The 26,769-nt window shown below is 41.9% G+C and overlaps 1 protein-coding gene across 2 annotated transcripts; it reads right to left on the bottom strand.

Moving 5' to 3' along the window:
• On the bottom strand, positions 1 to 24,914 carry SERBP1 (SERPINE1 mRNA binding protein 1). Of its 2 annotated transcripts, none has more exons than XM_035121748.2 (10): positions 24,393 to 24,914; positions 16,287 to 16,440; positions 13,436 to 13,582; positions 13,227 to 13,322; positions 12,417 to 12,491; positions 10,437 to 10,614; positions 8,771 to 8,818; positions 7,199 to 7,372; positions 5,479 to 5,517; positions 1 to 4,057 (listed from the first exon to the last, which is right to left on the bottom strand). In XM_035121748.2, exons 1-10 carry the CDS (start codon positions 24,802 to 24,804, stop codon positions 4,001 to 4,003), a joined length of 1,380 nt encoding a protein of 459 aa, XP_034977639.2. In that variant the 5' UTR covers positions 24,805 to 24,914; the 3' UTR covers positions 1 to 4,000. The 2 variants fall into 2 exon arrangements, with proteins under 2 accessions (XP_034977639.2, XP_034977640.2); XM_035121749.2 differs by having other exon boundaries at positions 1,156 to 4,057; positions 13,227 to 13,298.
• Positions 24,915 to 26,769: the final 1,855 nt, after the last annotated feature.

The following is a 26,769-nucleotide window of genomic DNA, read 5'->3' as shown; positions in this document are numbered from 1 at the left end:
TCCAAGTACAGAAAATTTTAAAGACAAGCTGAAATATAGTTCATACAACCAAATGTAACAATATACAGCAATGCACAATTTACAAAAAAAGAGAGAGAGGTCGTCACTCGTTAGTGTTTAATGCACAAGTGCTCGAAAAATTTAAGGCTTTAGAAACAAACAAGTTTGTTTTTCTTAACCAGGACTTGAGTTCTAATATATGGAACTAGGGGAAAAAACACCTCTAAGCATCTGCAAAGTACTCTTTCCTTCTGCTTGCCAAGCAACCAGAGCCTGTTCCCACACACTTAAGAATCAAACAGGTGGCGGCTGCAATATTATACTAGCTCCACTTCTGATTTTCAACCAAGGAACTTATTATGAGTTAGCTCGCTAAAAAGGAAAAAAAAGCTTGACTTTTAACTCTTATTTGCATCCTCCCAACTTTAGTTTTTTAATCCAAAAAACAAGTTTTGCATATTTAACAGCTCTCCAGAAGGCAGCAAGAGCTGACAGATTGTATTTCTAAACGGTTCTTTGACCCCTTCTGCACTCTGTGTGTTTGAGATGTAAACAGAGCTCAAAAGTTATCCAGTATTCTTTAACTTGTTTCTGTTTACGCCTTCCCTTATGTATTGCCAAGTCTCAAGACACCCCCCCCCCAAAGCTTACAACAAATTGCAAAACTGATCCAAGGCCAAGTGTTTACAGATACAATTACGATATAAAAGCCTAAACTGGTGGAAGCAGTGGCAAACGCAATGAACCTGAAATCACAGGCAAGTAGTGAAATAATGCTTATTCTAAGAGTGAAGACAACCAATGCATCCCCTTTTGGAGCTGCTCCCCCCTCCCCAAATCTACATAGCCCTTAGTGTCTTTTCTAAAGCTTCAACTGGATTGCGTAGAGAGGAAGTGCAGGACCCTGGGTAGCCAACATTTCTCTTCAGTGCACCGCAAACCTTCTGTGAATTAGGATAGATGTCCTGCTCATGTCTGCTGAAAAGCAACAATAAACAGTCACCATACTGTGATCTGTGCATTTTCCAAGATCACACAAACCTGCAAAAAGGCAGCTGCCTTACTACAATTTATTTTATTATTTCAGTTCACACCCCAACTAGTATTCAGCTGAAGGTGAATGCATATCTATACTCTGAGCACTCAAGACAGCCAGAAGCATCAGTCCTGCTTTTATTAAGTCAACAGGTATGGTATGCAAGTGAATCTCATCGGGCAAGATGTAATCAACCATTAGATGTTGCACCCATCCAACAGAAAGACGATGTATATTCACAACAGACATAGTTTTGATCCTTAGGGTCACCTTAGGTCTTGTGCTCTTTTTCTTTTTCCCTTTTACTAATTTGGTTAACTTTTCTGCCTGTCAGTTGAAGCAAGATGAACTTTCATGCTCAAACATTAAAATAAGCCAATCAATTGATATTCAACTGACCCATATTTTTTAAGAGAGGCATCACCCCTAAATGCAGTGGTGCAACAGCAGGATAAGCAAGCAGGAGAAAATGAGGTCAAATTCGTTAATAGCTAATACTAGAACATACAGGTAGGTATTTTGCCAAACCTGCTACAAGGGCACCATCCTGTGGGGAAAAGATTTAGGGGCTTGTAGGGCAGAAATCAGGTAAGATGCCTGACATTAGAGGCATTCAGAATGTCTACCTTCCCTTAAGTTTTTATAAAAGAGCATGAAAATAAACCTGTATTTAACACACACCAATATTAAGAGAAAAAATTTCACAGCTTGACACAAATTAAGAATACAGCTATTAAAAGAACAGCAAATCGGTTGTCTTTAAGAAGCCTTCCTATGCCTGTTCTATATTACATATATGCTATAAGATGAAGAAAGCATGTGTCGAGTATCAAATTGGCATGGCCTGGCATGAGTGGCTTTCAGGAATAACAGGTATAAAAGGGCTATGGTTTGGGGGTGGGAAGTCATTATTAGCCTGGAAAAGGGAAGGGGGGAATATAAAGAACAGCAAAAAAACCTATTCAGTTAGCATGTCTTTGGGGACCATAATACTTGCACAGTGGTTATATGAAAATGCTCTTTAAGGATACAGACAACATCCACTATTTTCCAACATATTCTGAACAATGAGATGAGGAGGGGCAGGGAACAAAGAACTACTGAAAACCTATGTACCTGTTGACGCAAGAAATTTGACTACCTCCAAAATGGTATATTTCCATGCTAAGCACCTAGAAAACTTTGAAAGAATGCTTAGCATTTTTAACACCACCCTCCTAGGGGCAAAATTGATTTCATACAGTTAAAAATGTGATCTTTCCTCTTCTTCCTGGCTGCAATACTGAATTTGAGTGTACCAGAAGTCCAATAAAATACAGTAACCTTTGCTTATGTAAACAAATGTTCATTAAAAAATCATTCAGATAATGCAAGCCAACTGATCACTGCAATCGTTGAGTTTATATTCAGCTGCCCAATACTGTTGCCCATCCTGTAGCTTTAAAAAAAAAGGGCATCACCATTAAGCTTTCTATCTAAGAAACCCATGAATGCTACACACTCCTCAAAGTGTCGAAACCTTAAAAAGATGGGTTATTTCCTGCTCTAGCCTCCTAACAAAAGTTGCAGACAAAAAGCCTAAGTAGTCCTTTTTATTATTTGCTGTTCAAGTCCTTTTGTGTTTTGAAAGTGGTAACATTCCTGTTCACATGGATTATGTTAAACTATTAAGAAAATTCTACAGTGGAAGGAGAACTTCTTACAATCGCCCTCTGAAAATAAAACATTTACTTGTCAGCTAGCAGAAGACCAGGAGCTGAAGCAGTAAGAGCAAAAATCCACATTTCAATTAGGTGGAGAGGTTTTGGTTTCTGTCCCACGGAGACCACAGCCGTCCCACTTTGATGCTCTTTGTTCTCCAACTTACACAAGTCAAGCAATCCTCCTCCCAAGTAGCACACAGTGCCCTTTGGTTTCTTCTTTAGGCCCAGGGTTGCATCTAATGGAAGTGTCTGAATGCATCCAGTATATGTGCATTTTTTGTGTAGATATACTGCACTGCCAGACAAATACCAAATGTAGTTTAAACGAACTGTATTAGAAACAGATGCCGCTCCCCAACCTCCCATGTTTTGAAAAAAAAAGTTGCTCCAGTCTACAAAGTATTTTTGGTAGCAACAATATTAACAAGTTTAAACAAAGTTTACCAAACAAACAACTAGCTTTGTTGAAGAAAAAAAGGGAGTAAGATTAAAGAGATGTATATGAGAGGTGTAACACCGAGGTTTTTTTAAATGGCTTAGACCAATTATCCAAACAGAGCTGCTGGATTCATAAGAAGGTATTTGAGTAAAAACCAATGTGCTTTGACTATTTTTCAAGTATCTGATATCAATTTTGTATAAAGACTTTGAATACACAAACTACCAAAGATAGAAGAAAATTGACTTTTCCAAGTTTGAATTTAAGTATTAAAAACTTAAAATACTTCAGAAGTTAGTATTCCACACAGTACTAACAATTTTCCAAATTATTTTTGTACATATCCCAGCTGACTGTGGACTGAAAACAATCTGCTAAGCAGTATTAAAAGAGTGTGCAAGAGTTAAATTGTTTGTAGTTCGGGGGGAAACATCTAAAAACCTAACTTAAAAAAATAAAAACAAATGAAGTGAAAGCTTTAACTGGTACACACTGTTCACACCTATATTTCAAGTTTGGAAACGCATATTTTCAAGCAGCAATACAAAAAAGTATCCATGAAGAATGCATAATTTCTGAAAAAAATTATGAAAACATCCCTGCTACCATTACATTTCTAAATACAAAACTGACTACCATATTGTTGCTTCTGTGTAGCAAGAGAAGTTCATTTTCAAAACAGGTAAAATTCAGTCTTCAGGTGTGAATGGTATGAATGAAAGTCCCCTTTTTAATTTCTTAAGTTGTTTTTAGGATCCTTAAGCATGCAAGCCTTGTAGAGGAGGGCCCAACAAGGGGCAGGGTTGGCTTAGGGCATCCAGTTTAGGACAGAGCTGGGAAAGCTTCTGGGTCATCAACATCAGGAGCAGAAGCACTTGACTGAAAGAAAAACAGAATGTACTTTATCTGGAGAGTCCATGTAACCATTTTAGTTTGCGGCATTCTATAAGTAACAGAATGTTCACATTGAATTAATGCACTAAATCAGGGCCTGGCTGTAATGATGAACTGGATGAGGGTCAACAAACTGAAGCTTAATTTAGACAAGGCTCGGACACTGCTAGTGGGTGGTTGTCTTGTCTGGCTGAGTGGTGTGCAGCCTGCTCTAGATATGGACACACACTCTCAGAAAGAGCAAGTCTGCAGTCTGGGGGTCCTCCTGGATCCACTGCCATCACAGGTGGCCTTGGTGGCGTGGAGTGCCTTCCATCAGTTTAGGTTGGTGGCCCAACTATGACCCTATCTGGCCTGGAATAACCCAGCTACAATAATCTATGCTCTGTTAACCTCAGTTTTTTATCGCTTTACATGGGGCTGCCGTTGAACACTGTTTGGAAACGGCTGCTAGTGCAGAATGTGGCTAGCCGATTGCTGATAGGCTCATGACAAACTGATCATATAACACTGAACTTGGCACAGCTGCATTGGCTATGTATAAGTTTCCAGGCCCCATTCAAAGTTCTGGTTTTGACCTATAAATCCTTATATGGCCCAGAACCTCAAAATATTTTGGAACACCCCTCCCAATACAAACCTACCAGACCCTGATCTTCTTGGTGCCTTCTCTGAACTTACTTCAGATACTTTGTAGACAATTATGTGCACTCATACACAAGTCCATTATAACACTGCAACACTCCATTTATTAAGCCAAATCAATTTCTGGAGATAGTGTACTGAAAAATGGATTCTTAGAACCCATGTAACTATGGTAAAGTCTTGCCTACTTCCACATAAGGACAGAGTTTCATCCGGATGTTACTTCTAAGTCAACCTACATATGTAAATGCTATGTTATGTTGTATGCTGATGGTAAACGGGTATCTTCATTTTAGATGACATTAAGAAATCCCAACAGCCTAGATACCAAGAACAATTTCCAGAATGGAGAGAAACTGTTACTGTGGTTGTTGTGATCTGTCTAAACTTTAAAAACAATACCTTAATAACATAATGGTTACAGTGTTTCTATTTTATACCCAATACAACCTCAAACAGCCCTGACATGCAAGCATTACAGAAATGAAGACATGTCAAAGCTGGGGGGGGGGGGAGTCCAGGAGGATTAAAAAATGGCTGTCATCTATAAATGCTTTGGGCAAGCAAATAAAAATGTGAAAGCAGGTTGTCGTTTTTAATCAAACAACAAACACAAATTAAGAGTATCAAAATGCCTGCAAATACTTTAACCAGAATTTCTGATAAGCGTTACATGATTTAATTCATCCTGACCATGTCTGACCAGGATTAAGGCTACAATTGTATACACATCCTGAGAGATTTATAAACAAGTCACCAACCTGGCTGGGTGTGTGGATCACATCAAACTCCTTAACCAACTAGAAGGAGACACAGTCAAGACACAAGTATTAGTGTGGATCTGCACATTCATTATGAGCAAAATCACAAAACAGAAATGCTGGATTCTCAATTAGTTCTACTGGAAAAGCCTTTCAAAGAGAAATCCAGCAACTGAATTCATAGTGAAAATAGACTACACACTCTTTTTAAGCACATTAAAGCCAATAAAGAAAAATATTCCTGTTTGTGATTGAGAATTCATTGGAGTATCAATTGCTGTTTGCAAGCTGTGGTACCCAGCATATTTGGGGACTTCATGTTTTGCATGAGAAATAGGCATAATTAAGTTGCATCCAAGTGTGCAAAGACAACACATGCAATATACATGGTAACATCATGAGCATGTCTACATTTTGTCAAGAAAACAATGTCTTAAATCCAAATTTGTATGAGGGCGTTTCAGCTCAGTCAAGAGGGCATTTCAGTCCCTTCCTTCTGGCAATACCCCTTAGTATTTCACAAAGATTAAAGATCCCATGAAATAGTTTTCAGTCATGCACATGTGGGGGAAAGCTTAAGTAACACCCAAAGTACTTGCAGAAGTGTCTACTGTTCAGACAGGGGATTTGGATTCAAGCCTATGTCAACTTTCAAATTCATGGTGGCAAACTAATGTATTCTGCGTGCACACACATGGATTAACACCACTAATATTAAAATAAGTACCACCTCTTAAACTAACTGTTTGCTCCACTACAAAGGACCATTAATTAGGGCACAGGTGTGAAGGCTAGACTAAAGGGAACGACTAGGATAGATTGGAAGGGTAAATCTATGCGTAATATTATGGTAACATGCCCGGCAGCAGCTTAGTCACTGAAAACCTGCCCATGTTGTTTTTAAGTACCATCAATAAGTATACAAAAACCTGTTTCGTTTACCGTATTTTTCGCTCCATAAGACACACTTTTTCCCTCCTAAAAAGTAAGAGGAGCTGTCTGTGCGTCTTATGGAGCAAATGCGTGGCCCCTGGAGCCAAATTGCCCAGGGGTGAAAGTCAGATCACACTTTTTTTAAAAAAGAGCTAAAGGCTAACAAGAGGGAAAGAGAATGTTGAAAGGACCCGCTCAGCAGCTGAATGCAAGAGATCTGGGAGGGAGATAAGGGAGCTAGCTCCCTTCCTGCCCCACCCAGGCCCCTTGCCCAGGCCTCAATTGTTGTCTGCAGAGGGAGGCGCTTGTTTCCCCAGCGACATGAGACTGGCTGATTAGATTATCTGTCTGGAAACTGTAGAAATGGGTCCCTTTCCTTTCCTAGAGAAGCTGCAAAACTGTGAGTTGAACCCCATAAAAACAGGATTTTTCCCTTTGCAAGGTAAGCTCAGCAACTTTGAGCTGATCCTCAAAAATGGAGCTTTCCCCCTTTGCAAAAAAGATGCACAACTGTGAGCTGACCCCCCCCCCCATGGGGCTTTTCCCATTTGCAAAAAAGCTGCACAACTTTGCGCTGATCCTCAAAAAAAATTGGAGCTTTCCCCCTTTGCAAAAGAAGCTTCCTCAAATATTTAATGGGGGGCAAAGGCACCTAGACCTCTAGGAGTTGGCTGCTATGCCTAAGAGAATTCAAGAAAGCAAAGGACTTTTTTTCCTTGTTTTCCTCCTCTAAAAACTAGGTGCGTCCAATGGAGCGAAAAGTACGGTAAATAGAAAGAACTGTTACCTTGTCAGTTCTGCTTCCACGATTAGCTCTCCCCCCGCGTCCACGTCCTCCTCTTCCACCTCTGCCACCACGCCCAGGACGACCAAGATCTCCAAAATTGATTTCCAGCTGAGATGTGATATCATTTGCTGGCTTGCGGAAGTGATGATCCATTGCAGAGTCTTCAGCATGAGACTAAAATGAAAATAAGAAATTCAGGACCACCACTGAAAACGTATTTTCACTAAATACCAGATACAACCCAGAATGCAACACTGGGTGCGGGGGGAATTACAGCACTCAAACATCACTTGCATGAAAACTGCCACAAATTCCCCCAGCCTTTTTGACTACAGCCAAGAGCAAAAGCAGAATGTAGCACATGTACACCTGAGCACAGGGTGCTTTCATTTATTGTTGCTTATTTAGCTGAATCAATATACAGTAAATATTTACCAAATTCCAGGTATTGCTACTTATTCATCTCTATTTTAGCATTCAGTATCTAATAGAGATATGACTATATCCAAAACATGCAGAAAAAAATTGCAGAGCTGGGATGGTGGAATCCAGTAGAAGCCGCCATATTAGGTAAATCGTACCCAAGCCTGCCTTATCCTCTGCAAACCACCTTGAATTTCAGAAGTGATGCAGAAAAAAATTGCTCTCAAAGTCAAAATATTGCCTGCCACTTAATTAAAATTTTCTATTCAAAGCATCTTTATTAACTGGAAAGGCTTCTACTAGCTAGAACAGGCTTCTGGGTGCCAACCATCAGGTGACAGGCAGTATGTACTTTTTAAAGTCACTGTCTCCTGGAGTGCCCCATATCCTGCTAACATCTGTTTAGCCTCAACCAGACCTATACTGACCTTGCTGCTCTCAGCTTCTGCTTATCAGTTAGGCTTTCCTCCTATGACAGAGGTGGAGAATGCTTGGCTCTTTTAATTTAATCCCTAAAATAAGATTGCATATACCTGCTAGTGTATTACTGCATCCAAACTACCAGGAATCAACTTTAGTAAACAGATCACAGAACAGAGATCAACCGAAAGACAAAACTTACTTGACTGGACAGTAAAAGCAGTGAACACAATGAGACTTTCTCCTTTATGTTGGCTCCTCACTTACAACACAGCCAACAGCTGCATGATGTCTCAGGCATGGAACCTGCTTCCCATGGCCATGACTGGGGATGGTCTAATAAAAAGGTGCTTCCCTAGACCTACGGAACCACAGTGTGGCATAGGCTGGCCTCTTGCCACTGTGGAGAGCATCAAGTGCCACTGGCAGGCTGCACCACCTGACTCCCAGGAAGAACTTCATGGCAAGAGGCAGACCGGCCTGGCCCCATCCATCAGGCAGCCAAAGAGCAGCTGCTCCAAAGCCCTTTCCTCTTCATTCCTTGCTCCTTTCATAACACAGCTATTACATTAGGAACCTGTCCACAGGTTCCCTGTCCTACCTTTTATTTTATTTGTTGGCATTTACAGACTGCTCTTCACCATGTAGGAAATATATTCATATATTCACTCACTCACACAAACTTTTTTAAGAACAACATCAACACTACCACATATAAAGTGTTCGTACCTCATTGGATTCCATCTGACTCCCTTGCATCTCTGTCACCCCCTTTGTCTGATGCAAATTGTATGTTGATACACAAGGAGAGAAAAAGTAAATGAGAATTTGCATATTAAAATAACATGCTCTATGGTTCAAGGTAGGTGAACCTAGTAGGATACAAGTGACTAAACAAGTGGACAGAGCAAAACAGGGGTCCCTAGACTTACCGGCGTTTGGGCCGGTTCCCACTGCGCCGATCGCGCAGCAGGCCGGAGGACGGGGGAGCGCGCGCCTGTGCGGGCGGGGGAGTGCGCGCCCGTGCGCACGCTTACTAGCGCGGCGGCGCGCTTCCAGGGATGAAAAAGCACCGAAAATCCGTTGTGCGCATGCGTATGTGCCTCCCCCGACCCGGAAGTGCACCAAAAATGACCTCTTCCGGGTCGGGAGAAGCCCATACGAAATGCGCACAAAGGATTTTCGGCGCTTTTTTCCCGACCCGGAAGAGCGCTGCCGCGCTGCGCGCCGTAAGAGGTGGCGGGGCGTCGCCGCAGGCCGGATTGGCAGGCCAATTGGGCCGCATCCGGCCCCCGGGCCGTTGTCTGGGGACCCCTGGAGCAAAAGCAGTAAGCAGATTATATTACGCAACTAGAAAATTTGGGCAAAATCCAACATCACATCTCCTGCTGTACCCCGCCAATCTGTTCCAGGGGTCCCCCAACCCTCCGGAGTATATTTGGGGGGGCACATAGAAGCCTGTTATTAATTTCTGGCTTGCACATTACCCTAAGGGTCATGAGGTTTTTTTTTTGTTTTTTGCAACATCAACACCAATTAAATGTTGAGAAACCATTAGCTGCTGGGGGGGTGGGGTGGAGCTGAATAATGTATCACATTAGAATACAATGGGGTGAATAAATGAATCTGGCAAATGGGGCTGATGTTATCTCCTCTGTGGAACAAGTTTGAAAGACAGGTGACTCAATCGCCAGAATGATGTCAATGACCTTTTCTGACCAGTTTGTGTAATCAAACTGCACAGCAGATGCAGCTAACAAAGCACCTTTCAAAGTACTCCACAGTACCAGACAATCAGCTGATATGCAGTACCTACAAGCCGGATTTTTAGCAGCCTCACACCTGACATCATATATGACATTTTTGAGTGTGCCCTAGGATTCAGGATTCAATAAATTATGGACACAATTCATATCCCAGTGGTAAACCTCCCATTGAATTCAGCAGAGCTGGAATGGGTATTTTCATCTAGATATGAAGGCCCACACACCCAAAACTGAAAGCTTTACTAAGCTTGACCTATGTCGGAGACTTCACCAGATAGCAGCTGTGTCTCCATGGTTTTCTCTCCAACAGCAAAGGCTAGAAACGTTTATTTCAAAGTGATTAAAACAGGACTGGTTTCTGCACATGGTAAAAGCAAAACATCTGCTATGGAGAATGTAACTATTGATAGGATACCTTAAACTACTTACTCTTAAAGGTGTGAGTAAAAGAAAACATCAGATAGCACAGTTATAGAGTATGAGACTCTTAATCTCAGGGTTGTGAGTTCAAGCCCTACGTTGGGCAAGATTCCTGTACTGCGGAGGGTTGGACTGGATAACCTTTGTGGTTCCTTCCAACTCTGCAATTCAATGATTCCATGAAGACAAGATAATCCAGAAAAACCCACCTCCTCACTCTTTGACTTATGAAGAACAAAACCTTTTTTCCATTGTCCATCAGCACCTTCATTTGGTTTACGGATGTTGAATTCAACTTTTGCACGATCTTTATTTTGAATAGCTTTCCATTCATCCAGAGTCATTTCCTTAGGACCTTCTTCCTTGACTTCTTCTACTTCATTCTCTCTGAAATAAGTTTACAATGATGGAAACTCATTTCATAGTCTTTGTCACACTCAGAATGGTGAAGTCTCAATACCAGAATGCTGGAAGCAACCAGGAAGGCCACACTTCTAGAATTTATTGTTCACACAAAAAGCTGTACTTTAATGCATGTTATTTTCAATTCAGACAAAATACTGTGCTATTTGAAACTTGACCACATAAAACTCTGGCTCCATGACAAGTTGCTTTAATCCAAGTGTGCAACACATTGTTGATAACTAATAGCTGGCAGCTAAAGAAAGTCACATTATATATATTTTAGCAGACCACAGAAATAGGACAGCTCTGCTTAATTCCTCCTTACCAGTCCTTCTTCAGCAATTACAAAGCAATTGTTTCTCCCAACAGATACAATACCTTAACGGTTTTCAATAGTTTGCCTCCCACCCACTCCAATCGTGTCATGAGAGCTTGCCATATGGAGGAAAACAAGTTAAAGCATGGACTGTATGTCTTATGTACAACAGCCCTAAGGCACTTCCCCAAAGCAAGATTTTGCACAACAGCTTCAAATGCTTATTGTCCCAGAGGCATTATGACTTAACTGATATATCAGTATACCAATTTCATTGCCATATCTATTTTGGGAGGGAAAAAATAAGGAAAATGGCTTCAAAACTTTACCAGCAACAACAATGTGCAACTTGCTATGTGCAAAACAAAATGGAAACCTGTGTGGTGGTTACATCAATGATCAGCTGCGAACATCCTGACTTAAAAAAATGAATCAAGTTGTTTCATTCATGACCTCTGGTAAGGGCTCACAATTAAAGTGAGAATGTTAAATGAAATCCCAGTTTATACTTAACAACCAAGAATAAAAGACCGATTCCCAAAGTAAGTATTGCCTGAAAGCTCCCCAAGCGCATGCATGGGCCAGGTTCACATGTAGGAGATCCAAATAATGGCATTGCATGATTGTGTGGAGTTATTTACAGTACAACAGCCACTTAACCAAGGCATGTAGGCTTCCTATGCCACTGAAAGAGCTTTCCCATTCTAAAAGTTCAAGTCAGTAAGTAGAGCTATCTGCATCAATGCCCATGGGTCTATGATAGTCCTGCACCTAAGTACTACTTCCACTTCCCGTTTCTCATCCAATTTTACACAGCACTTCTGTGACGTGTCAAAATGAAGTGGCAAATGCATGCCAAGCCACTATGCAAGAAAGACATTTTTAGCTAGCTCAAAATCCCAGTAGGTTATTCAGCACCATCGTGCAAGTACAAAGGCTCAAATAGAAAGGCTGAAATCCAACACTTTGTGGATTGCATGCACAACAGGGCTTCCTCACCCTTTCATCATGCAGTTCCACAAACCTGCTCTGGAGGGTCCTTTACTGTTGTTCATGGACACCATCGGATTCCATCCTACAACCTTATTTATACACACAATCCTGTAGAAGTAGCTACTTTTTAGCTAGTACCAACGTTGGATTTGACAGTTTTATCACTGACAATTCAAGACCAGAGCTTCTCAACTAGACTCCTCACCATTTCACAAGTTTAGATGAGGATTTTAAGCTAGATGAGGGTTTTAAGCTAAAATTCCACTTGAGCATCTCAACCTGAGTCTGCCAATCATGTAACAAAGGAAACTTAAGTAAACAGATTTAACAAAGGAAACTTAAATAAGTAAACATATTTTCCTGTTTTTAAAAGAAAACCTTTATACAAAAAAACCCAACCACCTCCTTTTGACATGAAAGGAACCTAACAACCTCAGAAATGATCAAACAAGGATTCTGGCAATGTAATACTTACTTATTCTCTGAGTCTGCAGGTGGATGCTCCTCCCCCTCTGGTGTTTCCTCTGTCGCATTTGATTGATCCAAATCACTGCAATTAAAGAGTTTAAAAATATCTGAAGCTTCATAGGAGCACTGCCTACCCACCTGATACCTGATATTCAATGACCTCAAAATTATACCAAAGCTTACAGTGGAACTTCAAATAATATTCACTCCCCAATATAAACATTGCCCCACCATCAAACCCCAAGTCAAGACTGCTACACTGCTGGCAAAAGCATGGGTGATTTTCTATGCCAACATAACAAAGGCAAATTTGGGAATTATAATTCCAAATTTAGAAAAATGCTTGCTATTTGCTCTACTGCTGCATTATGATGCCCCTTCAGGAAAGCACATAGGCAGGATGCATATATATACACTGATAAAGGGAATGATCCTGCACTAAGCCATGCCATAAACTACACCCAAGAAAAATTGGTAATGCATACGTTAGGGATATGCAACATTAATCATACTCACTAGACCACCTACTGAAATCAATGGACTTGCATTCCTTAACTCCATTTATTTTAAAGGGGCTATGCAGTCTATGACTATTAGGTAGCACCAATAATGTTTGAAGTATGTTTCTTGTAAATCTGTTCTTCTTGGGGAACAGTAAAGAGCTACTCAGGACAATGAAATGGGAAATCCTGCTACTTTTCACTACCTCCCCTGAATTTTTTCACTTATGATGTGATCTTGCAAGCTTAAAATACCCATGGTCTTTTCTTATAATTTAGTTTATTCTGAAAAATGTATTTCAATACAAAATACTAACGTTAGCTCATCTTTGACAGTTCCCCAGTTGTGCGATCCACTTCCACCACGCTTGTCCTCATGCTTTAGACCACTGAAATGTGAATGTGAAAGAGAACTAACAAAACTGAGTTAACATAATAGTGTTGCAATACAGATTTTCAAAAGCAAATTTTCAAAGTATTATTCTGATATGAATGCACTTTAAAAAAGAACAAGTTTAAGACTTACGATCTGTCGCTTCCACTATGCCTATCAAATTCACGTTTGCCTCGGGAGTCAAAACCATCTCCTCTGCCCATTCCACGTCCTCTGCCACCACGGCCCCCTCTTCCACCTGGTCCACCACGGCCACGCATAGGACGATCAATAATGGGTCTATTGTAAAATAAAGTGAAATTAGGAATGACATTGAAAATACAGTGGTGCCTCGCTTAACGTATGCCCTGCTTAACGAAATTTCCGCTTAACGAAAGGATTTTTCGAGCGGAGGTTGCCTCGCTAGACGAATGCGTTTTCGTCTAGCGAATCGCGGTTTCCCATAGGAATGCATTGAAATTCAATTAATGCGTTCCTATGGGCAAAAAACAATTCGGAAAAAAATCAATGCATTCCTATGGGACTCGCTAGACGAATTTTTTCGTTATAAGACCCGTGGAACGAATTAAATTCGTCTAGCGAGGCACCACTGTATACTTCTACCATGGCAGTGCTAATCATCTTTCTTACTATTATATCAAGTTCTAAAATTATGCTGCAACTACTTGAGAGCTAATAATGTTATTTGTATCTTTTCCCATTTCAGTACTGTATTCATATACTGCCCAACAATAAAGGATCTCTGGTCAATTTAACAGTAATAATTAAAACCATAGATAAAATACAGCATGAAAACATGAACCAGTACAAAGCAATGGAATAAAATAAGAAGCAGAGAATATTTTAAGTACAGCTGATTTAAAAAGCCTAGGAAAGTAACATTTTCACCTGACACTGAAAAGATCATAAAGTAGGTATCAGGCAAGTATCTCTGGTGAACGCATCACATATAACTGTGGTATCAACAATAAAAAGGTCCTCTCTCAAGAAGCCACCCACCCCATCTCACTTTGCAGGGTACATAGAAGGCATGAGAAGATTTTGTTTTATTTATTTAATAAATTGTATACTAATTTTCAAGTGAAGTCCTCTCAGACTTGACTTCTGCATAAAGCCAGAAGATTTATCATATGCTTCATGCGGGGGGGGGGGGTGTATGAAAAGGCAATTCCTCAGGTACCCTGGCCCCAAGTCACTTATGGCTTTTATGCTTTATACAGACATTCTGAATTGGCCCCAGAAACAAAATGGAAATCAGTGTAGATGGCAAAGCACAAGTGCAGTATGAATATATTCATCAGGTCTTATCAATAATCTCAGTCCTATTCTGGACCAGTTGTAGTTTCCATAATGTTTTCAAAGGCAACCGCACGTATACAATATTGCAGTACTGTAATCCAAATGAGAGACTACCCAAGTATGAGTAAGAGTGGCTAAATGTTGTACTAAACTATTTAATAAACAACCAGAACCAGCATAATATTTCAACATGTAAAGTGAACAGCAGTCAACAGTAGCATTAAGAACCATCTTGCAAGCGGCAGAGGGACGAGCAGCCCGAAAGGAGCCCTTTCAGGCTGCTAGTCCCGCCGCCATGTCTCGCTGGAGCAGGCACAGGAGGCGCAGTTGGGAGAGGCGCTGCCCTGAGCCTCTCCCAACCGCGGCTTCTATGCCAGCTCTTGTGAGCAGCAGAGGGACGAGCGGCCCGAAAGGGCTGCTTTTGGGCTGCTCGTTCCATTGCCGCTGCCGGGAGCCATGGCTTTGGCGGCAGAGGCATCCCCTCCACTTGTGACTGCAGCGGCAGCAGAGGGATCCCGCTGCCGTCCAGTGCCTTTGCTCCATAAGATGCACAGACATTTCCCCTTCCTTTTTATGGAGTGAAAAATATGGTATATGTTGAAATACAGTGTTAGAAATTCTCCAGGCACAGATATCACGTTGAGGTCTCTCGATGCTATGTTGGCGACTAACACCTCTTTCTTAAGCAGCTAAACAGAAGAACTTACTTATTGCATTTATATCCCACCTTTTCTCCAAGCAATACATGGTTCATCATCCCATTCCTCAGTTAATCACTACAACTACCCTGTGAGGTAGGTTCAGAGGCTGTGACTGGCCCAAGGTCACAGTGTGAGCTTAATGAGTGGGGATTTGAACCCTGATCTCCCAGGTCCCCTCTAAGCCAGGCACCCCCAAACTGCGGCCCTCCAGATGTTTTAGCCTACAACTCCCATGATCCCTAGCTAACAGGACCAGTGGTCGGGGAAGATGAGAATTGTAGTCCAAAGCATCTGGAGGGCCGGAATTTGGGGATGCCTACTCTAAGCACTACATAACACTGCCTTCCTAGAGGACTTCTGCTATGGGGCAGCTAAAAAAATTAAGAAGGCAAATAAATACAGGGAAAGCATAGAGAAGTATCTGAAATATTTTCTGTGAAGCTTGAATTTGTTTTATTCTGGGTTGTTTCATTTGATGTTTTGTTGCAAATTGCTTGGATTTCTTTTCTTTAAAAGATAAAGTGGTATAGAAATGATGATGATGATAACAGTAATAATAATAATGTTCATTGTTTGAAAAAAATCCTGGTGCTTAGACATCCCGTTGTGGCGACCGTAACCTAGGTTTAAAGTGCCATTTGACAATTAGCTTACATATCTTGAGTTTCTAACAATGCTGATAGATAAAATGCATTCTGAGCAACCAAGGCTGTCTGTGCCTCCAGTGACAGTAGATGATCCAGACAGTAGATGATCCAGGAGAATGCTTATACCAAAACTTTGATCCTTTAGGGGGAGCACAATATCCTAAAACAGGTTCATATTAGAATACAAAAGCATGCCACATTAAGACAAATATACTAATGAAACACTACCTAATGAAAACTCATTAACGGACTAATCAGAGAACATCTTGCTATAACCAGAGGACATCCTGCATACAATTTTCTCTGCCAATCAATCTTAAAATGTTCAGTTCTTACTTATCAACAGAAAATTCTCCTCCTTCACCCTTTTCTTCAGCAGGTTTGTCAAACCTGCGTTCACGAGGAGGCCGTCTCTCTTGCCTCCTCTCAATAGGCTTGCCTTCTCCCTGAGGCTGCTGTTGATCAGGCCTTCTGCCAATTCGCCTTATCCCTAAAATAGAAAGCAATCCGCATCAGTAAGTTATTTAGCTACTTCCACAAAGCAACTGTTATTCTTGAACACACAGCAGAGGAATCCTGTAGAAGAGTTTATTTCTTCCTTGGGGCAGTCAGGAGTTATAACATTTCAGACAGCTTGTTTTGTACACTGAAGCACAACTGGAAACCAGGAAGTGTGTATAATTTTGCTTTGATAGTTTGATAGCATATAGAACATAATACAGACTATAATAGAGCAGAGAATTGTGTGTACCTTGTAGGAAGTAATTTTCCTATACAGAAGATTGATCAAGTTTGAAAAATTGCAACACACAACTATCTTAGAAAGACTAGTGCACATCATGCACTGAAATCTGGTAAGATATCCCCCATCCCCATCTTCAAGAAATTAGAAGTTTTAATTCATTTGGAGAAACTTGAATAAGACTACTGAAACTGATGTTTTTCCAGGGACCTGTAATATTTAGATATTTTTGTATGTGATTAAAACTCAATTAGTATGATTTGTGTCTGTAACTGTTATGCAGACTATTGTTATGAGACGCTCATGGGGTGTATTTTAATCATAGTATTATAGTATCATAGTATTATAGTATCATAGTATTTTATGCTTTTGAACATAAAAATGACTGCATATCCATGGAGAATGACATCTGGTCAAACTAATTTTTCTGTTTTTTAATACTACAGTACTTCAACCTGTACTCTGGAAAAGTCAAATCTAAGCCCCTAGAAGCATACGCTGCCAAACCCCTTCTTTCTGTTTAAAGGAAACCCTTAAGAACGTTTCCTTATTTTTAAGCTCCTCTGGTGGCGAAATTGACTAGGGGTGAAGCTGTTTCCAATCTGATCTATCAATGATACCACTCCACAGCCTTATACAAGAGTAAGGAAAGCAGCCATAATTAGGGAAGGAGAGGACCACCACTCTCCTTCATTATGTATGAAAATGTCCCAAGTTATTTATTCTGGATGAGGGCTTGTGCTGTGGTAGGATAAGAAAGTTGGACTCATAGCTCCAAAGAAAGAGCTGCTAGAGCAGCAATAAGCCCTACCTTGTGGCCCACTCTATACCCTTCTTTAGGAGTGGTTGTGGCAGCGCCAACAACTCCCATCATCCCAGACCACACTTCTGGTCACTGTGGCTGAGACTGAAAGAAACTGTAGTCCACAACATCAGGAGAGCATCTGGTTGGGGGAGGCTGGCTTAAAGACTCTGTGTATCAGCCCCCAAGGTTTCCATTCAAATACAAAATGAAATTTACATTAATTTATGTGTTACAAAGGATTTTCCTCTTGGCACCAAAGGCTGCTGCAAACATTACTTTACTACCAATATCATATGCAAAACCAAAAGGCCTATACCCCAATTTAGGAGTGGCTTCCAGTACTCTGTTGAATGCTAAACCCATGCCTTCACTGTGAAACAGACATGTATGTCACCTTTCTACCAGAGCTTCTGTGCTCCTGTGATCTACTTGCACATAATGCTCAACCATGGTTTATGAAGATAGCTTATTTAACTACTCAGAGATTATTTCAAACCTGGATTCTTGGTTTCAATACTAAGCTGGCTTCTTTTAAAGCAACATTAAGTTCTGCCATAGTCCTCCTCCCAACGATGAGAGAGGGAGCTTGTGAGCCCAACACTCTTTTCAGGTTCATTCACATAAAACTAAAATATGGCCTAACATTACATGTGACTGCAATTAACTTTGCTGCACTCCAGAAGGTTCCTGTACATTACAGTTAAGAAATGTAAAAAGGTAAAGGTAAAGGGACCCCTGACCATTAGGTCCAGTCGCGGACAACTCCAGGGTTGCAGTGCTCATCTCGCTTTACTGGCCGAGGGAGCCGGCATACAGCTTCCAGGTCATGTGGCTAGCATGACTAAGCCGATTCTGGCGAACCAGAGCAGTGCACGGAAAGGCCGTTTACCTTCCCGCCGGAGCAGTACCTATTTATCTACTTGCACTTCGTGCTTTCGAACTGCTAGGTTGGCAGGAAATGTAGGCTACTACTAAAAGGTAGCTAGAAGAGCAGTATTGTTTATGAAAACCAATGGTCAAATTTAATACTTCTTTTAAACAGACAGATAAAATCTGCTCTCCCTGAACAGAAATGGATCACCAGTCCATTCAAGAGGTTGCCAGTGGTGACTGGTTCTTTTAATATCTATGTCACGATTAAGTCCACTATTGAGGCTACCTGCTGTGGCTTCAGATTACAGGAAAGGGAATTCTGAACTACCATTATTATATTCCTCCCACAATCCGTTCCTGCATGTGTAGGAATCATGGGGGAAATCCTCCTTGTCTATTCTCCCTGCTCCCTTTCAATCTCCCAAGCAGGTCAAACTTGCTCTCTTCCTAACCCCTGAACTCTGAAAAGATCCTCAGGCAGCTCATCCAATCAATGTTCTTCCAAAGTCACTGCATGCTAGAATGTGCTCATGTTGCCCTGACAACTGTTCTCTTCTATGCCACTCTGAGGCAGCTTGTCCTGGCTTGTCTATGCAGGCCTAGAACTGAGCTTCTCCTCTACAGAGTGTACGGTACTTTAAAATGTGGTGGAGACATACCATTAGCAAGAGTTTTGTCATGACAGTCACAATGGCCTTTGCAGTTGATCTTTGCTTCCAAGTACCTCCGATGAGCAGGGTGAGAAAGCAAAAAATGTGTGTCTCCCTTTGATTTGTGAGAAGGGGGAGGAATGTTAGCTATCATGAAATTAAGGCTAAAATGGTAAATCCATGGAATTCAAAGTACTATAAATTAGACTTGCACTTAAAGCTGTATTTGAATAATTGAATTTTTAATTAAAAAACAGATGTAGCACCAATTATTCAGATGAAATGCTTTCCTAAAGCAGTACCTGTATATAGCTGCAGATTAGAGTGTAAGTCTGTGGCTCTTTTGCTGCTGTTACATACTTTCTAAAATGCTTTAGTGTGCAGGATATGAAGCTGGAGAAAACAGCAGTAGCAAGACTAGTTAAAACTAGTTTAAGGCAGTTAAAAGGAGCTCTTGTGCCACTCAAGCAGCAGATTTTAAGCTATGTTTACAGTTGAAAGGCCTGCTTCTGGTTCTCCAATACTCTTCTGTATAATATACACTGAATTACACACTACTGTCACTTAATAATTTGAATAATTTGGGACAAACTTGTGCGCATATCAACAGATCTTTGATCTCAATAAACAACTATCTGACTTTTAGAAGACATCTGAAGGCAGCTCTGTCCTGGGAAATTTTTAACGTCTGATGTTCTACAATTGGCTGGGGTGATGTTCTACAATTGATGTTCTACAATTGGCAGAGTGGCTGGGGAAACCCAGCCAGATGGGTGGGGTATAAATAAGAAAATTATTTTTAGGCCAAAATATCACATTTAAAACAAACTTTTAAAATAGACTTAAAGCATGGGATGAGAGTATAGCACCAAGAGTATGTCAGCAGGATTACTTGCACTACCTAATAGTTGTCCACAACACTCAAATGAGATGAACTCTTCTTCTGTCAATGCTAGTTTTGCAGAATGGCTTCAAAATTTCTGAAAAGGTATAATCTATATACAACCCTTATGTTCCACCATTCTTCAAAGGAAGTTTACTGCACTTTTTTTTTTAAAAAAAAAAAACAAGTTTCCCCCCTCCAAGTGACAGTATAACAAGTGATCCATAAATTACCATTGCCACTGGCCCCAACAGTCCTCTTGTTCAAAATGAGACACAAACACATTCTTTAGTGTTGAGGAAGGAGAAATCTATGCTGGACTAGATGGGCTATAGGCCTGATCCAGCAGGCTATTGTTATGTCCTTAATATTGGTTTTTAGTTTTCTGAAGTTATTTTTATGTTTGTATCAACTGCACTTTTTTCCATTTTCAGCATTTGTACTTAGCCTCCCATTTATGGAGACTTTTTAATTGTTTTTAAAATCAGGACTGTTTTATCCTGTTTCAATTAAAGCTTTTGCATTATTTTTGTTATTTCATTTATTACAGATTGCCTTTTACATGGTTTGTAAGCCAACCAGGCAATATGTGCACTTAATAAATACAGGTTTTTGTTTTTTAAAAACAACCCCCCTCCCATTTTATTGTATCAATGCCCAATGTAAAATGAGTTATCAGCATGAACAGATTGTTCATCTCTTTGGAAGTTTGATACTCATATGTGAAGAGGAGTGATATGCAGATGGGTCCCCCCCCCCGAAAAAACACATCTTTAATTGCTATAACAAAAAATTAGCATGAAAATGGGAGGACGTGGCATGGCTTAGGAAAAAGAACACTGTAAAAAACTAATGGCATAGATTGTTGATGGCACACAGCATAACTCTCTCATGAGAGCAAGCAGCACTGGCCCTGGAAAGGAAATTTGCCACCAGACTTCCTGAGAACTCCATGAAGTTTGCAATGACATTTGTGAAGGAATCATTACAGAAATATGTGTCCATTAATATAGGAAACTTACTTAAAACCATGGGCCTGAAACGGATTTAAGTGCCTTAAAATTTGAAATATTTTATATCTTGCAATAAGCAGCGCACACATACCCCAGCCAGGTTGGAAATGGACAATGATGTAAGAACTAATGTAAAAAAAAAACCTTCCATATATTGCAAAAAACAAGTCACCTGAGTTTCCTTCACTAAAGCTAAACATTCCACACTCAAAGTTCATGTAAAAATGTGTTCAAGCATGACTCAAAGGGTTGAACCCAGAGTGCTCGGGAATTGAACTCTACACACAAGATGCTCCTCTGCTAGAGGAAGGAGGGGAAAGGCAACATTCCTCCTTAATTTATTTTCCAAACTTTCATAAAAATGTATCAAAGTAGTATACAACTTATAAAAATAAAATCAGCAAAAAGTATCCACAACAATGTCACTGCTTAAAAACAGAAAATTAAGATAGCAGACGTCTATCTAAACAATAGTTTTCAAAAGACATCTGAAAGAAGGGATGGATGGTTCCTGCAGAACCTCTACTGTAGAGGTTCCCTCTGTAGCTCCCTGAAAAGCTGCTCCAGAGGGCTGCAAGATCCTCTGGAACTACCAGTATGAGGGAGGCTGTGGGAAGGGGTGTTTGGAGGCTCCAGTGGATCTCAGTCCCTTTTGTGAATGAAAGAGGTTCTTCCATTAAATGCATGGGAATATGCATCTAGTTACTTCCTACAGGTTTTCAGATTCAGCCCCTCTATTTTATATGTGCCTCTGACAGTCACACAAGACACTGAATCCATATTAACATAGGGTGTAAACTTAAATATTCCAAATCTTGGTTTTTAATGCATTAATTACAAAATCATCTCCCTTCCTGAGGAACAGCCTTACTTACCATTTGAAGCTACTTGTATACAAAAAAACCTTTACCTATAAGCACAAAAATCTAAAAGCCACAATAACTTTGAATTTCAAAATTTTACCCTTTACTTTCAGAAGAGTGTGCAGTTTCAGAACTGCTTTAGAAGTGTTTCAAATTATTATTAAAAATATTTTTTCTTGCATTTACTCCCTCTGCCTTTCTTCCAATGTGAAGCCCAAGGCATCATACACGTGCTTCCCAGTCACCCAGGTACGTCATGTGCCCTCAGACCATTATCACCAACCTAAACATACTTATTTATTTGTTAATCCACTGAACACAGCTAAGTTTTTTCTTAATTCATTGAGCCATGATTTCACTATAATAATTTAACATCAATTTCAGTTCATTTGCTGTTGCCATTCTACAATAGCCGGATTTATTTATTTGTCAAAAAGCCAACCCTCCCACCAACACCCAACTAAGCCACATGTTACTGCTGCCACTACTCCATTATTCACAGGTCCCCTTTCCCCCTCAATTTTTTTTGGTTCAACCTGGTAACTTGATGGTCTAGCTGAAATCTACAAGGTTCTTCCATTTTCCCTCCTTGCTGAAATGGGGTCACCACAAGAGTACAGTACAACAGCAGGCTGGTGGTGGGAAGAGAAATGAAGAGCCTCCATAACTGGGCAAACAAGCAGTTTAAAAAGATGCATATGACACAAGGACTAGCAGTTAATGATTACAGCTCAAATGCTTATTTCATAGCATATAAATAATAAACAAAGTGCCTTATTTATCATGTTCTCAAATATTTTGGACAGTAGTTATGACATTAGTGCACTGCCAATTAACAGATGTCAGAAGTCTGCTCTATTCAAAAATCTTAGCACATTTGCTGTTGTGATACAGCAGTGTTCCCATGATCAAGAGAATGCTTAAGTACAAAAGCATTTTTTTGAAAGAGCACACTTCATGCTTTTTGCAAATTATTTGTAAGCATAAAGCAGTGAATTAATCACACTAAGTAGCTATTCATTTGTAGCAAGTAATCTGGAAAACGCACCGACGCAGTCCAGTCTTAAGAAAAATGTTACTGCATTAAGTCCAATACACAAAAGGTTTTTTTTTAAGTGTTTACTTCATCTGTAACCAACTCTTAATTGTTTACTTTACGTATTTTAGAATGTTGTATATCTGGCAACTCAATTATAACTTGACACTTAATTTTTGTCATCAAGTTACAGGCCCATGGTTCTCCCTCCTAATGAAAGTACTGTACATGGGAAAACAGTGCAACACATGTTTCTTTTTGTCTTGTTCAGGTTCAGAGAAATAAACCCAATTATCACCATGAAGCTGAGTACCATTCACCAAATGTTCTGAAAATTTAGACATTTACAGCCCAAACCTTTATGTGCCTACTCATTAATAAGTCCCACTGAATTCAGTGGAACTTATTCTGCAGTAACTGTAATCTTAATCACATTAAACATGTGGGTTCTTTAATTAGTTGCAGAGTGACAGAAAAATACTACTTTCTTAGGTTCCAACTTTAAAACAAAAAAGTGGTGTTCTGCATACTACGCAAGTTACAAAGGGGTGGAAGGTTCACATAGCAGTGCACAGTTCTTAAAATTTCATCTCAGAACATGCACAACTCATTTCATATCCACATCAGAAAAAACAGTGCAAACACTGAACTAAATAGAGATCTCCATGGCAAATCCTAGTGGCTCTCAACTGGAAATGAAAAAAACACCTACTGAAGTGAAGCTTACGTCCTAATAAGCATACCTAGCATTAGGTGGCATGCCTGCAATTAAAACTTAAGAACTATACTCAAAAAGTGCCTTTCTCACGTTAGCCTGCAAGGCCCAACTTAAAGCACATCAAGGGCTCACTCCATTTTGTCTCTTCCCTCAGCTCCTAGCAGGCGGTAGAAGATAGCTCGAGCCAAGCAACACGCGGGCCACGCACGTGGCCAGGTGCAAATGAGCTAAACTTCATTAGCAGCAGCAATCCAGGACGCTGCTGCCTGGGTGCTTGCAGCTTCGCAAACCTGAACCCCTCGCCTCGCAAAGAGCACTCTCCGCTCGCAGGCTTTTTAGCCCTCAAAGAAGCGCCACCATTACAAACATTGGCGACCCGCCACTAACTTGCCCCCCCCTTCCCGGGGCAAGGCTTAAGTATCCTGAAACACACCTGCACCGCAGCCTTCATCTTCCTCGCTTCCCTCCCTCTGAAGAAGTGCAGATGCCCAGCGAGCCGCCTCTCCTCGTCCCCCCACACCCATGAGGCGCGCGTTCACACGGCGCCTGGTCGACACGAGGTGGCCCCGGTGCAAGCAAGGCAACGCGAGCACAGCACCCCAGGCCGCCCTGCCTTAAAAATAATAATACACGGGGGAAAGGGGTCGTGTAATTTCTAGGAAATCTATCTAGGAAGGGACGGGGGGGGGCGTCCTGCTCCGGCACCACGTGCTGCGTCAAAGGCGGGCCGGGGGCTCTTACTGCGGGCCGGACTCACTGGGTGACGAGGGGGGAGGCTGCCTCCACCCGCGCAAGGGAGACGCTGCCCTGGTTTCTCGGGAGGGAGGCCCTAAAGGGAGGAACCCCTCCCTCCACTTACCTTCCTTCCTGAGGGGCGCGGAGCCAGGCTGCCCGCCGCCGCCGCCATCCTCTCTTCGGTCGCCCGCGCCGCCAGGCCCAGAGGAGGAGGAGGAGGAGGCGAAGGGCGGCAGAGGGTTTTTGCGCTCCTTCTGCGACTCCCTGCGCAGCTGCTTAGCCGCGCTGCCGCTCCCGGAGCCGGGCTGGCCCGACCCGCCGCTTGAGGAGTTGGCCTGGGCCGCCGGGCCGCCGCCGCCACTGCCGCGGCCGCCCTGATGGCCCCCTCCGCCGCCGCCTCCCCCTCCGCCGCCGCTCTCTTTCTTGCGGCTCTCGGCCGCCTGGAGCACCTCGAAGGGGTCGGATTCGTCGTCCAAGAGCTGGTCAAAGCGGTTGGTGACGACGCAACCGAAGCCTTCCTGCAGGTGTCCGGGCATGATGGGCCCCTCTCGGTGGGATCCTCCTCCGATGCTGCCCAGGCCCCTGGCCCACCCCCTCCGCGCTCGCTTGCTGCCCACACAAGATGGCCGGCCCCCTAAGAAACTCGCTTCTCTTCCGGCGAGAGCGACATCCGGGAAACAGGCGGCAGGAGGCCTCGAGCGTCCGCAAAGGGTCTCGGGAAGTGGAGGCCGGGCCCTCCAACTGCCGGAGTATTAGGCGCGCCTCGCGGAGCGGGACCACAATTCCCGGCAGGCACCGCGGCAACGAGAGACAAGGAGGCAGAGGCGAACTTCCCGATGGGTTCCCGCCTCCCCCAGCCTCAGACTATCCTTGGGAGGGGAGCGGGAAAGAGCGGCAGGCAGTTCCTTCCTTTCTTAGAAGGAAGCGACAGTGTTTTTAAACAAAAAGCAAAATATGGGGTGCTCTTCTCTACAAATCAGGCTGAAAACTTGAAAGGTCAACTCAAACGACTAGTGAGGAGGGATTATTTTTTGATAGCTTCAGCTATTTTGTTTTTGTGGATATATGTAACACTGATATAGATGTAGACCAGGCATCCCCAAACTTCGGCCCTCCAGATGTTTTGGACTACAATTCCCATCATCCCTGACCACTGGTCCTGTTAGCTACGGATCATGGGAGTTGTAGGCCAAAACATCTGGAGGGCCGCAGTTTGGGGATGCCTGATGTAGACGGTATAGATACCGTCCGCTGTAATGTGCCTGCAGTAAATGTTTGTGCATGTGAAGAAGGCAGTGTGCAGATTGCCAGATTTTCTTGCTAGTTTCTGTGCAGAATTCGATCAAGGCTGCAATCCTATAAAACCTTACTTCCAAACACACATTAATAGGATTGTAACTACAAATGGCAACTTCAGATATGCAGATGACACAACCTTGATGGCAGAAAGGAGGAATTAAAGAACCTTTGAATGAGGGTGAAAGAGGAGAGCGCAAAATATGGTCTGAAGCTCAACATTAAAAAAAAAAAAAAACTAAGATCATGGCCACTGGTCCCGTCACCTCCTGGCAAATAGAAGGGGAAGAAATGGAGGCAGTGAGAGATTTTACTTTCCTGGGCTCCTTGATCACTGCAGATGGTGACAGCATTCACGAAATTAAAAGACGCCTGCTTCTTGGGAGAAAAGCAATGACAAACCTAGACAACATCTTAAAAAGCAGAGACATCACCTTGCCAACAAAGGTCCGTATAGTTAAAGCTATGGTTTTCCCAGTAGTGATGTATGGAAGTGAGAGCTGGACCATAAAGAAGGCTGATTGCCGAAGAATTGATGCTTTTGAATTATGGTGCTGGAGGAGACTCTTGAGAGTCCAACGGACTGCAAGAAGATCAAACCTATCCATTCTGAAGGAAATCAGCCCCAAGTGCTCACTGGAAGGACAGATCCTGAAGCTGAGGCTACAGTACTTTGGCCACCTCATGAGAAGAGAAGACTCCCTGGAAAAGACCCTGATGTTGGGAAAGATGGAGGGCACAAGGAGAAGGGGACGACAGAGGACGAGATGGCTGGACAGTGTTCTTGAAGCTACAAACATGAGTTTGACCAAACTGAGGGAGGCAGTGGAAGACAGGAGTGCCTGGCGTGCTATGGTCCATGGGGTCACGAAGAGTCGGACACGACTAAACGACTAAACAACAACAACTACAAATGGCAGCCTTCAGGTTCCTGGAAAGGAAAAAATAAATAAAGCTTCGAATTAAAAAAAATGGTAGTAAAATTGTGGTCTCTGTATTCAACATTATGCTTGTCACAGGATCTGAAATCAGTATTAAACTGTTCTAGAATTAACAACCATGCTTTGAGTCCATGTTTACACATAATCAGGTCACCCATAAGCATGAAAGAAAAAAGCGGACGAGGTTAGCCTTAATATCCCATTGGGCAAACAAATTATTTGTTTCTTTAGAGTGTTTGTATCTACCATCAACAGTCCCAAAGG

The sequence above is a fragment of the Zootoca vivipara genome, chromosome 7 (genome assembly GCF_963506605.1).
Source record: "Zootoca vivipara chromosome 7, rZooViv1.1, whole genome shotgun sequence".
Taxonomy (NCBI): domain Eukaryota; kingdom Metazoa; phylum Chordata; class Lepidosauria; order Squamata; family Lacertidae; genus Zootoca; species Zootoca vivipara.
The sequence above is the reverse complement of the archived record's forward strand: the minus strand, read 5'-3'. Positions and strand labels throughout refer to the sequence as shown.